At 40.1% G+C, this 15155-nt stretch overlaps 1 protein-coding gene across 1 annotated transcript in view; it reads left to right on the top strand.

Moving 5' to 3' along the window:
- Positions 1 to 14468, top strand: part of LOC132774515 (cadherin-6) — a 228619-nt gene extending 214151 nt beyond the window's left edge. The window contains exon 12 of the mRNA XM_060774693.2: positions 5382 to 14468. Within this exon, the coding sequence (XP_060630676.2) occupies positions 5382 to 5872 (491 nt within the window). The 3' untranslated portion in view covers positions 5873 to 14468. The remainder of the gene's footprint in view (positions 1 to 5381) is intronic.
- Positions 14469 to 15155: the final 687 nt, after the last annotated feature.

Below are 15155 nucleotides of genomic sequence, written 5' to 3'. Positions count from 1 at the left end.
GGACAGTAATATCATGATCCAAACAGTAAGTTTCCTTCCTCCTTCTGAATTTAACTACAATCCACATAGTAGCTCCAAAGGAAGAGATTAGTTTTCCTAGTGATACATTGCTGAGATTGTTTCAGAGTACAGAATTATCATACAGTTTCCACTTAATCTGTCATGGTTCCATTTTACAGAATCCTAGGATTGACATTTTAGGGAGGATTATTTAGAATTCTCCGCCAGAGAGCTGTAATGCCTCTGCCAGATGTAATCCCCAGGATTCTATGAGATGCTGCTACAGCAATTAAACTGAAATCATAATGCTATAATATTTGAGTGTGAAAGGCCCCTGTTGGCTATCTCTATTGTAATGTGAAGTATTTTGTGGTGGTTTGGTCTTGAATGGGCCATTCAGTCCCATTAATTTGCAAAAAACAAAAAATGCCTGTCAATTTTAATCTACACAGCTGCCTGTATAGTGTGACTGCATAGACTTCCAAGATAACATTTGCCACCCTGCCAGCTGTTTAACCCATTGTGCTGAAATATTAGCAACCACATAGATACCATATCAATCTCAGATCTACCTGTAGTCATTGGACTCAGGGCCCTTCCACACAGCCCTATATACCAGAATATCAAGGCAGAAATTCTCACAACATCTGCTTTGAAGTGGGTTATCTGAGTCCACACTTAGATAATGTGGGATTTTCTGCCTTGATATTCTGGGATATAGGGCTGTGTGAGAGGACCCTCAGTCAGACATATGCTAACCTCAATCAGAACTCAGTACAAGCAAACACCCTTCTTGTACCTCCACAATTGTGACACAATTTATGACTTCATCACACACAATAAAATCAGCTTTTCTACACATTTAAGAAATGACAAGTGCCCTTCACACGGCACAAGCTTCAACTGTGGAGGTAAGGTATTTTGTAATTTCGCAATGGTTCTCAACTTGTGCATCCCCAGATGCATTAGCCTTCAACTCCCAGAAATCCTGACAGCTGGTAAACTGGCTGGGATTTCTGGGAATTGTAGGCTAAAACACCTGGGGACCCAAAAGTTAAGAACCACTGTAAAGGGTTGGTTTTTCCAACATTCCTGAGATTATTGGCAAGTGACTTATTTTTAAATTCCCTGCATAGAGACAGGTCGCTGTGTGTGGAAGGAGCCAAAATGCCCATTTCCCCAGATCGCCAATGCAGATGCTTTGGAAAGGGGTTAATTCAAAACCACTTCTTACAGTCACCAATGCAAAGACTGTGGAAAAGATGAGGGCTAATTTAAAACCACTTCCTATGATCTGGGGTGATATTTTTTTAAGGATCAATAATGGAAATCCTGGTGGGACAGTGGGAGAAAATCTCAGTGTAAACAACCCCAAGGAAAGTGTCACTTTAAGAAAGGTGCTTCTGCTTCAGTCAAGGGTCTAGAGTGCAAATGACCCCAGTGCCACCTTAAGAAAGGTGCTTCTGATTCAGTCTAAGGGGTTTGAAGGCAGGGCTGCCTTAAAGCAGGCCTGTAGCTAGGAGGGGAGCTTGAGGGGCTTCAGCCCCGCCCCCGCCCCCCGAAATTCCCAGGGTGGTCCGTGAGAAGGCCTTACTGGTACATTATTTAAACTGTTATGTTTATTCATATCATGATCTCATCACCATGCTCAATATATCCCATATGCATGGGGATATTGGGGTAATGATACAAAAGGTTTGCTAAGATAGACCCTCTTTCACTCAGACTCAGCCCCCCCCCCCCCCCCCGAATCAAACTCAGCCCCTCCTGAAACAAAATCCTGGCTACGGGCCTGCCTTAAAGGATACCTCTTTTAAAAAGTGTGCTGGTATCTTTGAAATGGGAGAAATTATCACCTGTCCACTTAATGGAAATTAAATGGATTGTTGGGTTATGACCTGGAGGAAGCGATCTTAGTGTGATGGGAGTGAGTAAATTCTTCATCTTCTTTAAAGACAGAACCATATGAAGCTCTACCTTTCCCCCCACTTTCCCTCATTTTCTTCAGCTCAAGGTCATGAAGTCCTTAGCCACATGACGGATGCCCAAAATACAAAGAGAGGCATAAAGATACACTCTGTACAGTCCATGCAAAATCACAACTAAAGACTGAGCAAACAGTGTAGAAGCCTAGATCAGGACCATGTAATCCAATTTTTACTACCCTTTGTGAGCATGCCAGCTACTCAGCCCCAGCACCTGGTTGTCCTATAGACTTCTGGTACCTACCTGCAGTGTCCTCTTTCTGGTCATGGCAGGACCCATGGCTGCCCAGCTAGATATAAGCAGGAATATAGAGGTGTTTGCAAAAGCTTCTTTAAACCCAGCTGTGCCATTTAGTTCACCCCTTCCCACAAACAGCTGCTTCTTCTGCGGCATCAGATTTGGGGCTGTGTGTATTGGGTTATACAGGACGCTGCTGTCAGTAGTGCGGAATCCAAAATGATAATTGTTTAGCTTCCAGTACTTAAGCTGAATTGAAAGAAAAGTGCAGAACACAATGGTTTTCAATTAATAGCTGTTAGCAACATCATTGTCTTTTTCGCAATCTGCTTTCAGGCTTTGTACTGTGTATGCAAGCTCAACCCTGTGTGAAACAAAGACATGGAAAGAATTGAAGTACCATTTTCATTTTTAGCTGTAACAAGAGCAGTTTTCTTTCGTGGGTTCTTTTGTCTGTGTGTTTGTTTTTGGTCATATGGTGAATTTCACTTGCAGAATGAAAAAGAAATCTGAAGCCTTGGGGGAAGGCAGAAGAGAACAAAATCCTAGATAATGCTAAGACTTGCCGAGAGTAGGATGGGGAAAATAATGTTAGCTTTATGTTTATTTTAATGTTTCATCAAGCATTAAGAGGGCTTATTTTACAAGTTGCTGCTAGAAGAAGAAGAAAACAAGTATCAAGAACAGAAGTTATATTTAGAGCTTGACTCAGTTGGTGATTTGCACAAATCCAATTTGAATATTCATTTCCGTCAGTGAAATTTCATTTGTAATGACATTAGAGAGGCTGGATTAAAAAAATACACTGTGAGATTTTGAGTAGCTGTGTACTGTGACACAGAATGTAAACATGTAGCAAAAACCAATATGGAGGGGAGACAAGAAGAAACTTGCAATGAATGTTTGAGTCACAGCTGGTGGCTCCTATGTCAGTGAGGGATTGAATCCTCTCTAGGTTGTAATCCAGTCCGTAAAGGAGTTCTCTGTGCTGCCGAGACCTATTTTGAGAGAAGTTCGGCACATTGTACAAGTCTTTTCAAGCCAGCCCATACCTGGAATGGCTTTCCTGCATCATAGAATCATAGAATCATAGAATCAAAGAGTTGGAAGAGATCTCATGGGCCATCCAGTCCAACCCCCTGCCAAGAAGCAGGAATATTGCATTCAAATCACCCCTGACAGATGGCCATCCAGCCTCTGTTTAAAAGCTTCCAAAGAAAGAAGATTTTAAGAAGGAAAAAGGAAGCATTACAGCCCCGGCCCAATTTACCTGTCAGAATGCCCCTCCCCCAATGAACCACGACAAAGATTAAGATCTTCTGGGGAGGTCCTGCTCTTGGTCCCACCACCATCACAGGCGCGTTTGGTGGGGACGAGAGACAGGGCCTTCTCAGTAACTGCCCCTCGGCTACTAATGAAATCAGGTCAGCCCCCTCCCTCTTGTCCTTTAGAAGGATGATAAAAATGTGGCTGTGGGACTGAACCTTTGGGACTGCGCAATGAGGCAGCGATAGTAACCCTTAGTATGCCAACCAAATTCAATATGGTTGTTGAGACAGTTTTAACTAGTGGATTTTAACATCAAGATAAGTGATTTTAATGCTTTTGTATGTGTATGGTCTAATATGTGTCGGCATTGAATGTTTGCCATTTATATGTTCTGCTCCGCCCTCAGTCCCCTGCGGGGTGAGAAGGGTGGAATATAAATGCTTTAAATAAATAATAATTAATTAATTAATTAACATGTTACCACCAATCATCACAGGAATGCATGGTGAAAGAATACACAGTGTAGCTCTTAATTTATTGTTCAGTCTACAAAAGGCAAAAGATTGAGGACCTGCTCCTGGTTATTTTAGCCCAGTAATCTGTGGGAATACCCAACCTCCTCCACCCAAGCCCCTAGATCCCTTAGAAAAGTAATAGAAATTTACGTGATCTCCATTAGAAGTCTCAGCTAGCTCTCCTGGCATATAGAAATGATGCATCAGGAGAGCAGGGGGCGGGAAGGAAGAAAATCCCCCCCCACCCCCACTCTTCTGCTGCATCATTTCTACACGTTGGGAGAGCTTGCCAGGACTTCTAATGGAGATCACGTAAATTTCTATTACTTTTCTAAGACATCTGGGGGCTTGGGGGAAGGGTAGGGACTTCAAACCTTCTCTCGGGCTAGTCCCGAGAGAATGTCTAAATACCCACCCCAGAAAGCGCCCACTTTCTGTGGTAGATGTGGACAGGTCGCCAGGAAAATCCGTGTTTTCCTGATGCAGGTTCTCCTGGGGTTAAGGCCTGTCTGGATCTGGCCTAGGTGTAGCTTTGGCAACTGCTGAGATTTCTTACTTGTGGACAGAACATAGGGTCATCCCCTCCATATTTCAGTAAGAGGTGCCACCCAGTTCAATCAATGGCAGTCTATGAGATCTCAGCTTTTCACTCTTCCAAAGAGCCATTAGGAGCTCTTTAAAACATTATTCATCAAATTTTTAGAAAAAGAGATGAGAATATTTGAAAAATGATAGATAGATAGATAGATAGATAGATAGATAGATAGATAGATAGATAGGGGTGTGCATTAAATAAAGACATCAACATATGTTCAAAGAAAGAAAAAATCTAATTACTCAGTTTTCCCCCTTTATATAACACTGCTAACACAGCATCTCACCTTGAGAAGTGCTGTACGTTCTCTGCAGAGAACAAATTCCAAAGCATTTTGGGAGTTCAGCGTTTGTCATTCGATGAGACTGGCTCCTTTAGTTTTTCATTTTCATTTTCTTTTTGTCTGCCTTGAAACTACTACGTTTGTGATTTCAAAAGAATAGTTTCCTCACTGCACAAAGTAAAAAAAAATAGAAAAGACATTTACTGCTGATAAAAAAAGAATAGCTGAGCTTCATCTTCCTTTTAGCTTGAAAATGCCTTTTCCTCCTAATATTTATCTTATTTTCAACTCCCACAGTGATCACAGCAAGACTGGTTGCAGTATAAAGTTTGGAGTGTACAGTCTGGAAGGGCTTCTTATTAAAAAGAAAAGGCGAAGTTCAAGCAATACAGAATTCTTTTTTTCTTTTGTACTAATTGGGTGGAAAATTAACTCCCCTTTCCTCCCTTCCTCTGTCTTCCAGCTATGCTTTATTTCATTTTATTTTCCTTTACAGTGACAGTGGTGTTGTTTGCAGCCCTGAGACGGCAACGGAAGAAAGAGCCTTTGATCATTTCAAAAGAGGACATCCGAGACAACATTGTCAGCTACAACGACGAAGGTGGCGGAGAGGAAGACACCCAAGCATTTGATATTGGCACGCTGCGGAATCCTGAAGCCATAGAAGACAATAAATTGCGCCGAGACATTGTGCCGGAAACACTTTTTATGCCACGGCGGACACCGGTGGTTCGCGATAACACAGATGTTAGAGATTTCATTAGCCAAAGGTTAAAGGAGAACGACACGGATCCAACAGCCCCTCCTTATGACTCATTGGCAACATACGCATACGAAGGCAATGGCTCCGTGGCAGAGTCTCTCAGCTCCTTGGAGTCGGTGACTACTGATGGGGACCAGGACTATGATTACCTCAGTGATTGGGGGCCTCGCTTTAAAAAGTTGGCCGATATGTATGGTGGCACAGACAGCGATAAAGACTCCTAAAATGTTGCCTTTTTCAGCTCCCAGAAAACAGCATTGAAATGTGTGATGTTGCGATTTCTTTCTATTTATCCACAGTTCTTTGGAAGGGTTCTGTTTGACCAGATGAAATTGTTTCCGTGACTGCAGTCTTTGTGGATCTAATGTCATTTCCCCCCGAAATATAATTTGAGCTTCCAAGAGGCAAATAATGAGGAAAAACAAACTTTTTTGTGTATCCTGTTTGCCAAGCAGGCACGATGGCAAGCAAATTGAGGAACAAAGGAAATGGAATAATAGTTTTAACTTGTTCTGCTTATCTTGGAAATTGGATTATCTTTGTGCTATCATTCACCAAATAATCTTACTGTGTTTTAATTGTTCTGCTCAGACATGTCTTTTGCAGACTATGTATGAAACACCTCATTGTAAGGGTCTATTGTGGCTCTCCTTAATGATTATAGTAAAAAAAGAAGGGATAGCTCTTTTTTAAAGCCACAACCAGTCAATAAGGAAATGAGATATTTAAAAGATTTAAAGCCCATTCAAATAGTAGCATTAATCCTGAATTACTCATTTTCCTGGAAGTATTAATCCATTCTAAGGGGTGGACAATCAAGAGTAGAGAGGAGGCAGATTGTTTTTGTGTCAGTGATGATGCAACAGAGAGTATTCAAGTGTGTCAAGTGTGTTCATGATATGACAGCAATCATTATTTTATGGACACCTCCCCCCACCCCCACAAGCAATGTGACCAGTCTCTTCCAACTTGGTGTTCTCCAGATGTGATTGGTGGGGACAAACTTATGGCCCTCCAGGTATTTTGAACCAGTTCCCAAAATTCCTGGTCATCGGACAACCTGGCTAGGGCTTCTGGGAGTTGGAGGCCTAAACATCTGGAGGACCACAGGTTTCACACCTCTGTGTTAGAACAATACCATCCCCAGTTGGTATAGCCATTATTTGGGCATGGTGAGCGCTATGGGCTAGCACATCTGTTTATCACTAGGATGAGGAATGGTGGTAAAGATCACTTTCAGCAAACATTTGTCAAGGAATTGTCATGACATTGACAATAGGCATGGGTTATATAACTAATGTAAGTCCTGCTGATATCAGTAGGCTCTTTATGTACAGACTTTGTGCTCCATTTAATATTAATGCCAGTTTCTAGCACTTCAGCAAACAGAAAGCTGCCATGTAAATCTTACCCTTCTCAGCTCACTTACCCTGTTGCAACCTTTACTTCTGCCTCAGAAACAAAATGGGTACCTGACACATTTCTAACAGCAAGACACTTCTATACTAGCAAGAAATTGTAGACCAGGAGGAACCAAATAAAACAAGAACAGCAGTAGAGTCATTTTTAGGTACAACTCCCATGATATTTTCAAAAGCATCAATCATCATCTAGAGTCTAGGGGTTGGATCCCACTCCTTCCACCAGAAACTCCTTTCTCTCCAATGGCCAAAAGCCAGCTCCAGAGGGCTGAAAATTTTTTCAAAGCAATCTTCTGGAATCATGAAGTGTTGAAACAGAAAGGAAAGGAGAAGGGAGTTCTGTTTATCCTGGTTCTGGACAAAGAAAGAAGCCATTTGATGTTGGCCTTTTTCACTACTCAGGTCAAGGCTGGGAATTCACATGATATGTGTGTGCGTGTGCACGCACACACACACAATTACTCCCAAAGTTCAGGTCAAGAAAATATCTGGAGTGAAGAGCAGGACACAGGCTAGCTTCTATACCATTGGTTGAAGCCCACTAAGTGGATTGGTCTTGCTTGGAACAAAATAAAATATGTGAACCACCTTTGAACAGCTCTGGCATAATGACCTTTTTTAAAAAAGCAAACCTCAAAACAATAATTGTTCTTTAAGAGCAATCTTCATTGCTAAATGGCAGCATTTGAAATTATTTTAAAACGATATTTACTTCTCTTTATTACATTATAGTAAATGAAGTCTCACAATAATGTAGCATCATGTGATTTTATGATTTAGGCTATTTAGTTAGCTAGCTAGATGTTAGAGCATTTAGTGTACAAGAAGTCATCCATTGATATATTGATTTGAAAGGCCACAAAACAGATTCTAAATGTATTGGTCAAAGGGTCACACTTGTTGTTAGTCTGCAATTATTGCAGCCCCAGAAAACCCAAAGTGTTGTAATCGAAGTGCATTGGTGGTGAAGTTCCATGTTGTAATTTGCTGGAAAGAACCAAGGAAAACAAATTCTAGCTATCTGCCGGGTTGGCGGGGTTGGGGATCGAGATATTTTTCCCTCAAAAGGCTCAAACCATTACAAAAACAAACCTATCATATTGAAATGATAAATCATTGCCATAGAAAGTCAGTCAAACTTCAATTCTATGTGTGTCTGCTCAGAAACAAGTCCCATTTTGAAAGTTTTGTGACACCTAATGAAAGCTAGAAGAAACTAAAATATCATCTCAGTTTTTAGCATTTTTAGGAGACTTTTTGAGAAATATTTGGCTTGTGGAGGTATAAAAGGCTTGGGAAAACATTGGTTTGGGTTGTATGTGGCCACATTTTCTCAGCCATATTTTCCTCACCACTGTTTCAAAATGTAATTAGACAAATTCATAGTTATCAACAGTTAGAAATCAGGACAGCTATTCATCTCCTCCTGAATCAGCAACTCATAGGGGAGAGGGCTGTTGAATGTATGTCCTGTAGACCAGCTTCCTATGATCAGTAGATGTTTTCACTGTGGAAATAGATTGCTGAACTAATAGATCTTTGATCTGATCTAACATGGTTCTGGATCAGATCCAGGGCAAGATCCAAGAATGAGTCCAGACCGCATTTGTAGTGAAAATATTCAGGGGAAGATTTCCTATGTGCATGAATGATTGCATGTTTTTCATCATCCCAATAGAAAATGGCCATGGAATTCATTTGCTCAGGTCAACTCACACAAACAATTTCAAGTGTTTTATATAGGTCATCAAAAAGGAGTGTGCTTTAAGCAGCACCATGCTTAAATGGGCTACAGAAGCCTAAAACGCTGAGTGGATTCTGTGAACAAACATTGATTGTGCTTTTCTTCTGATATAGCAAATTCACTTTGATGGCTTAAGTTGATTTAGCTAGGATTAGCTGTGGTAATTCCATGACACGTTGATGTCTTAAGTAGAGTTCTCTTCCACCACCACCCTGAATTAGTGACACTAAGTAGCAGGCGATTTGAGCGAGAATTTTGCATTTTATTGACAAAGTGTTTCTCCTTGTCAATAAAATGACAGTAAGCCACCCACTGCATGTGCATAAATATTATATAAACTATTTAACATACAGTACTGGCATCAAAATTAAGATGCCAAACTGGAAAAAGATGAAATATAATATTCTCTAGTGGCTGGCATTTATGAATTAATCACCTGAAGTTTTCTGTTATCCATGCAATTTATGTACATAGACCCCCCCCCCCACACACACACACACACAAATAAATAGAGCTCTGTTGGTATCAGTTTATAGACATAGGACTAAGGCCTTCAGACTTTCCCCAGTGTGCAGTGAAATTCCTTTGTTTCAAGGTGGAATGAGTAAAAAGTAAGATAAGAAAAGATTGGAAGCATTAATTGTACCACATTTGATATGTTAAGTATCCCTAACCTGAAATGATTATTTTGAATTTCTGATTTTGTTATTTTGAAATACCAGTAGTTGCATATATGTACATAATTGCATATATTTGAGAAGGACTCAATTCTAAACATGGAATTCATTTATGTTTCATTTATGTTTCACCTAAACATTACTTTTAGCCCAAAGATAATATTATACACAATATTTTAATAAGTTTGTGCTTGAAACAGAGGTTTTATACACTGGCCCATCAGAACACAAAAATATCACATATAGGTATATGGGCAATTTTGGATTTTGGAATATTTCAGATTTTGGAATTAAAGACAAGAGAAGCTCTACCTGTAGTACAACAATGTGGGGATAGAAAAGTCCAGTGTTAAACTGTGGCCAAGATCCTACATGGTAGGGTATAGAGTAGGTCTGCACAACCAGTGGCCCTCCAGTTTTTTTGGACTTCAGGTCCCAGAATTCCTGGCTACGCTTCTGGGAACTGGAGGTCCAAATGCCTGGAGACCCACAAGTTGTGCAGGCCTAGTGTAGAGTATGGGTTTAGTATGTGGGACTCCATTATGGCCTCTCCATCATCACCTTCAGAACTTTCTATGGCACTGTGATAAATCCCCCTCCACACACACATACACACGCGCACACACACACAAACAGTCCACTACTGGTGGAAAAGTGGAGTACAGAAACAGAGAAGCATCTGGCTGTGTCCCCATGTCCCACTAAGATCTGCTAGGATCCTTCAGACATCTCAACAAATGATGTTATCAGCCTGCAATTGGTTATAGCAGTATAGTCGGATTCTTCTCTGATCCTCTTCCCTTATCACCAACAATGGGATGACCATATGGGTGGGGCTATCACAGTATAGTGGTGGTGTTAAGGTATTGGTGGTGGTGAGTATTGGAAAAGACTACCAACCTCTAAAATGACCAAAAAAAGAGGACATAAAGTGGATTTCCACTTGGATATGTCACCAATACAACACCAGACTATATGTGTTTAGATGCCATGAGCAAGTCCCATTTAAATAAGTAGAACTGTGGCAATGGGTTCCTACAATTGCACACAGCTTCAAATATAAGTCAATAATGAGAAAATGCAGATTGCAGCAATATACAAGTAGCATGTAGAATCAACTTCCCAATGTATTTTAATGATCCTAGTTCATCTTAATCCACAAGCTTGAGAACAACTTGGGTCAAGTCATTCAGGTCTTGGGTTGAATCAGTCCAAATCCACCCTTTAGCATGGTAAAGCATTTTGGATTAAGGTCCTGAGGATCCATGGATTTTACCTCGAATAAAGAATTGGGACATACAATTTCTTTAGCAGATTAGAAAAATCCTCCCGATTGAAGATTATATTGTATTTTATTATGTATATCAGAGCAAATATATGGCAATGGCCAAAACATGTGATTGCATTGGCTTAAATCTAGTGGTTAGTTCCAACTAGAGTAGGCCCATTGAATCAATGGGATTTACATACATGCTAACTTATCATTTAGCAATTGATTCCATGGGTCTGCCTGTTCATACTAGCAATCAGAATTAGGAATTTTATGTTTTACCCTTGAAAGTATAGGTCTTATTTTGAGGAAGTTTCCAATTACCCAGATCATCCCGGCCTCAGGCAGCAGACTGATTTCTGAATCATAACAATACTTTAAGAGATCAGACAGACCGAAAGACAGAGATGAAAGAAAGAAAGAAAGAAAGAAAGAAAGAAAGAAAGAAAGAAAGAAAGACTTGTAATGAATTTGTTTTTAATGTCATAGAAATGAAATCACCCATATTTCCAAACTGACTGCTCTAGATCAAAAGACACATCTGTAGGTTATGAGCGAGAAAAGCCACATATTGGTTAAATAGCTCTGCTAATGAGAAGCAATATGGAAATTGCCAAGTTGCTGTTATGAAATTTGTAAATGAACAAGGGAAGGAAAGGGAGAAAGCAATGACTGAAACCATATTTGATGCCTTTAGCAGCTTGAAGGCTTCCTAAAGAGGGAAATTCAGTAGCTGGCATAATTATTAGAAGTGAATGAAGGAAGTTGTTATTTTTGTGTCATTGGTTTCTAACGTTCCCTGTACTAGCAGTTTAATTTAGGTACTGCTGAGACAATCTTCAACACACCAACGCTCTGCGATGCTACACATCCTACGTCCGTCATATATCACAAACTCTCTTTAAAGAGCTGAACATTACAGATGTTCTTTTGTTTTCCATTGATGTTTATCGTAGACATGGGTAGAGGTAGAGAGACAGAAATAATGAAGGAAGAAAAGTGTAACTGTACAGTTTAAAGTTGGAGTCATAAATTGTCTAGGTACTGATATAGCAAGTTGGTTTTCCAACGCTTTTTTAATGGCCTCTGCAGTAGCAGTTTGATGCGCAAACAAAAGGAAGTGATAACATGTATAGATCCATTAAGTAAAATATTTTGTCAATACAGTACTATGTGATCTTGGAAACTAAGCAAGGTCAACTCTGGATAGTACTTGGATGTGAGACTGCAAGCATACACAAGGTGTTGTAGGCTACGTTTCAGAGGAAGAAACTGGCCAAACCACCTCTGAGGATGTCTCACCTAAGAAAACCCTAGGAAATTTATGGGGTCACCATAACTAGACATGAGACTTGTATACACATTTTCACAATCATGTTTAAAAAGTACAGAAATAAACTCCAGCATTTTCCCCCTGGAGATTTGGCAACTTTAACATTAACAAGAAAAGCAGAAGTTTTGCTGAGTTTGTGCTTCATACTAGATTGGGGGTGGGTGGGTGGAATTTTATATTTTGTACATTTTAGAAAGGTTGTGAAATGACATTTTCTTTCTTCCCAGAGTTAGTGGCTTTGACAAGTGATGCGAAGATTCCCCAGCATTTATGGCAAGAACCCTTTCCTACAAGACTGCACTATTGCTGTAAATACATCTGGATACACTTTCTATAAGCTTTTAGTTTTCTAAGATCTGTTAGTTTAGTGTTTATTAAAGCTGTATAGGATTATTATTATTATTATTATTAGACATTCAGGTAAAAACATTTAAAGACAAATTTTAAACAAAATCAAACATGAAAGCTATTTTGATTCTGAGAAAATGTTAAAAAAAGAAACTTTAAAAACACTGTATGATTATATTCTGTGATCTTGATTATCCTAGAAGTTATATTCCTTCCCTGTCCCATTCCTGCCTTGGTTTTATGGCCTTAAAGAAATGCTTTGGGCATCTTAATCACATACAATGGAGGTAACATGGATTTTGCAAATGTCTATTATGATTTGCAGTTTGAAAACCCTTTAAAATAAATGCCTCTTTTGAAATATTGATTTCCTTGAATTAAAGAAAGCCAGGCATTAATTAAGCCAGGTGCCACCATCTGACAAGATGGAGTATCCATTTCTTATATGTAGCTGTTTCCAGTTATATTTCTTGGCCTTTTCTTCCCAGAGAGGGGGAAAGACTTTTTTTAAGGCACCAGAATTGAACATTAATCATAGGGCCCTTCCACACAGCCCTATATCTCAGAATATCAAGGCGGAAAATCCCACAATATCTGCTTTGAACTGCTTTATCTGAATCCATACTTAGATAATGTAGGATTTCCTGCCTTGATATTCTGGGATATAGGGCTGTGTGGAAGCATCCATAGAGAACCATTTGTTTTAAAATATCCTGTAGTTCAATCAGGACGAAAAATGATAGCAGTGGTATGTGGAGAACATGGATGGAGACGAGATTTAGTTTGTGCCACTGTTGGTAGCTGTTTACATTGCTGACTCTCTGGTTGACAGAAGACCTCTACTGAGCATAAAACAGCTGTTGGAAAGTGTGGCAAAATCATGCCAACATTGTCCTCCACTTCCTAGAGAATGCTGGGATATATTTTGATTTTAAAATATTTTAACTGAGGGAGATGGCTTGGGTTTCTCAAAAAAGTGTTTTGGGAATCATGCGGACAAGGCTCAGGCTTACAACAACTGACATAAAAACAAGATAAGAGTGCCCTGAATCAAGCAATCACTCCCATCATTGCTTTGTGATTAGGAAGAAGAGTATTGTCGAAGGCTTTCATGGCTGGAATCACTGTGTTGTTGTAAGTTTTTCGGGCTGCATGGCCATGTTCCAGAAGCATTCTCTTCTGACGTTTCACCTGCATCTATGGCAGGCATCCTCAGAGGTTGAGGCCTCTGAGGATGCCTGCCATAGATGCAGGTGAAACGTTTCAAGAGAATGCTTATGGAACATGGCCATACAGCCTGAAAAAGTTACAACAACCCTGGAACAAGAGTGTTGATCATTCCCTGACCAGCCTGAGCCCTGGGACCATTTTTTCTGAAAAGTCAACTGCAAAAGGTTGTGTTTGCTTCATTTCATATCTAGTTCCACACAGTCATTCGGTTGCTGACTGTGCAGTGTTTTTTTAAAAAAAAAAATATGAAAAGGACGATAATGCACTGTATGATGATGTACTGTATATCTACCAGATCATAAAGATTAGAATGTTATCTGAGCTCTATCCAACCTGGAACTGTGACCATTTTTATCATGGAGTTAGAATGGCCTTCCTTGATGCATCAGTCAGTCAATCAGTCAAACTCAGTGAATCAATCCAGAAATAATTAGACAGTATGCCAGGATACCTTTAAATTGTATTTAACCTTTAAATACAGTGATACTTTGCTTCAGATGCATAGGACTGTGCAGTAAAATTTCCATATGCTGGAACTGTTTCCTTCTTTTGCTATGGCTGAGGTTCTTTTCTGCCCTGATGTGGATCCGCTCCCCAGACCTTTTTGCCTGTTTTGTTTCTTGTACAATGTAATATTTCCCCACTTCTTCATTTCTTTGAGCAGTGATTTCTCTCTTTCACTCTCACACACGTATATATATATAAACACACACAAAGTGAATTTACCTTTTTTGAAAAATCAATTTTTGTAACAAGTTATTTATATGATACTACTAAATAAACTGGTTTTTTTCTAACCTGCTTTTTACCAATTATTTGGACATCGGTTTGGATACATTCACACCAAGGCTGGATCTAGTAGGTAAAGGTTTTCCCCTGACATTAAGTCCAGTCATGCCCGACTCTGGGGGTTGGTGCTCATTTCCATTTCTAAGCTGAAGAGCCGGCGTTGTCCGTAGAGGCCTTCAAGGTCATGTGGCTGGCATGACTGCATGGAGTGTCATTACCTTCCTGCCAAGGCGGTACCTATTGACCTACTCACATTTGCATGTTTTCAAACTACTAGGTTGGCAAAAGCTGGGGTGACAGTGGAAGCTCATGCCACTCTCCAGATTTGAACCTGTGGTCTTTCGGTCAACAAGCTCAGTGGTTTAACCCACTGTGCCACCGGGGACTCCAACCTCCACAAGGCTGGATCTACACTGCCCTATTGCACAGGATTTGATCCCTGATTTTTTGCTTATCTCAGATTTTCTGCCACTGTAGACGCATATAATCCAATTCAAAGCAGATAGTCTGGGATCAGATCCTGGGACATAGGGAAGTGTAGATCGAGCCCAAGAGACCAAGTTACTTTTCAGTCTCTAAAAGGTTTCAATATCTTTTAAAGGGTTGTTGGACAATGTGAATTTGTCTCTGAGGGCTCATCCAGACAGTACCCTTATCCCAGGAACTTCCACAGCAAACAGGAGGGTAGCCAGATG

This window comes from Anolis sagrei, chromosome 4 (assembly GCF_037176765.1).
Source record: "Anolis sagrei isolate rAnoSag1 chromosome 4, rAnoSag1.mat, whole genome shotgun sequence".
Lineage (NCBI taxonomy): Eukaryota > Metazoa > Chordata > Lepidosauria > Squamata > Dactyloidae > Anolis > Anolis sagrei.
This window is presented reverse-complemented; position numbering and strand designations above follow the sequence as displayed.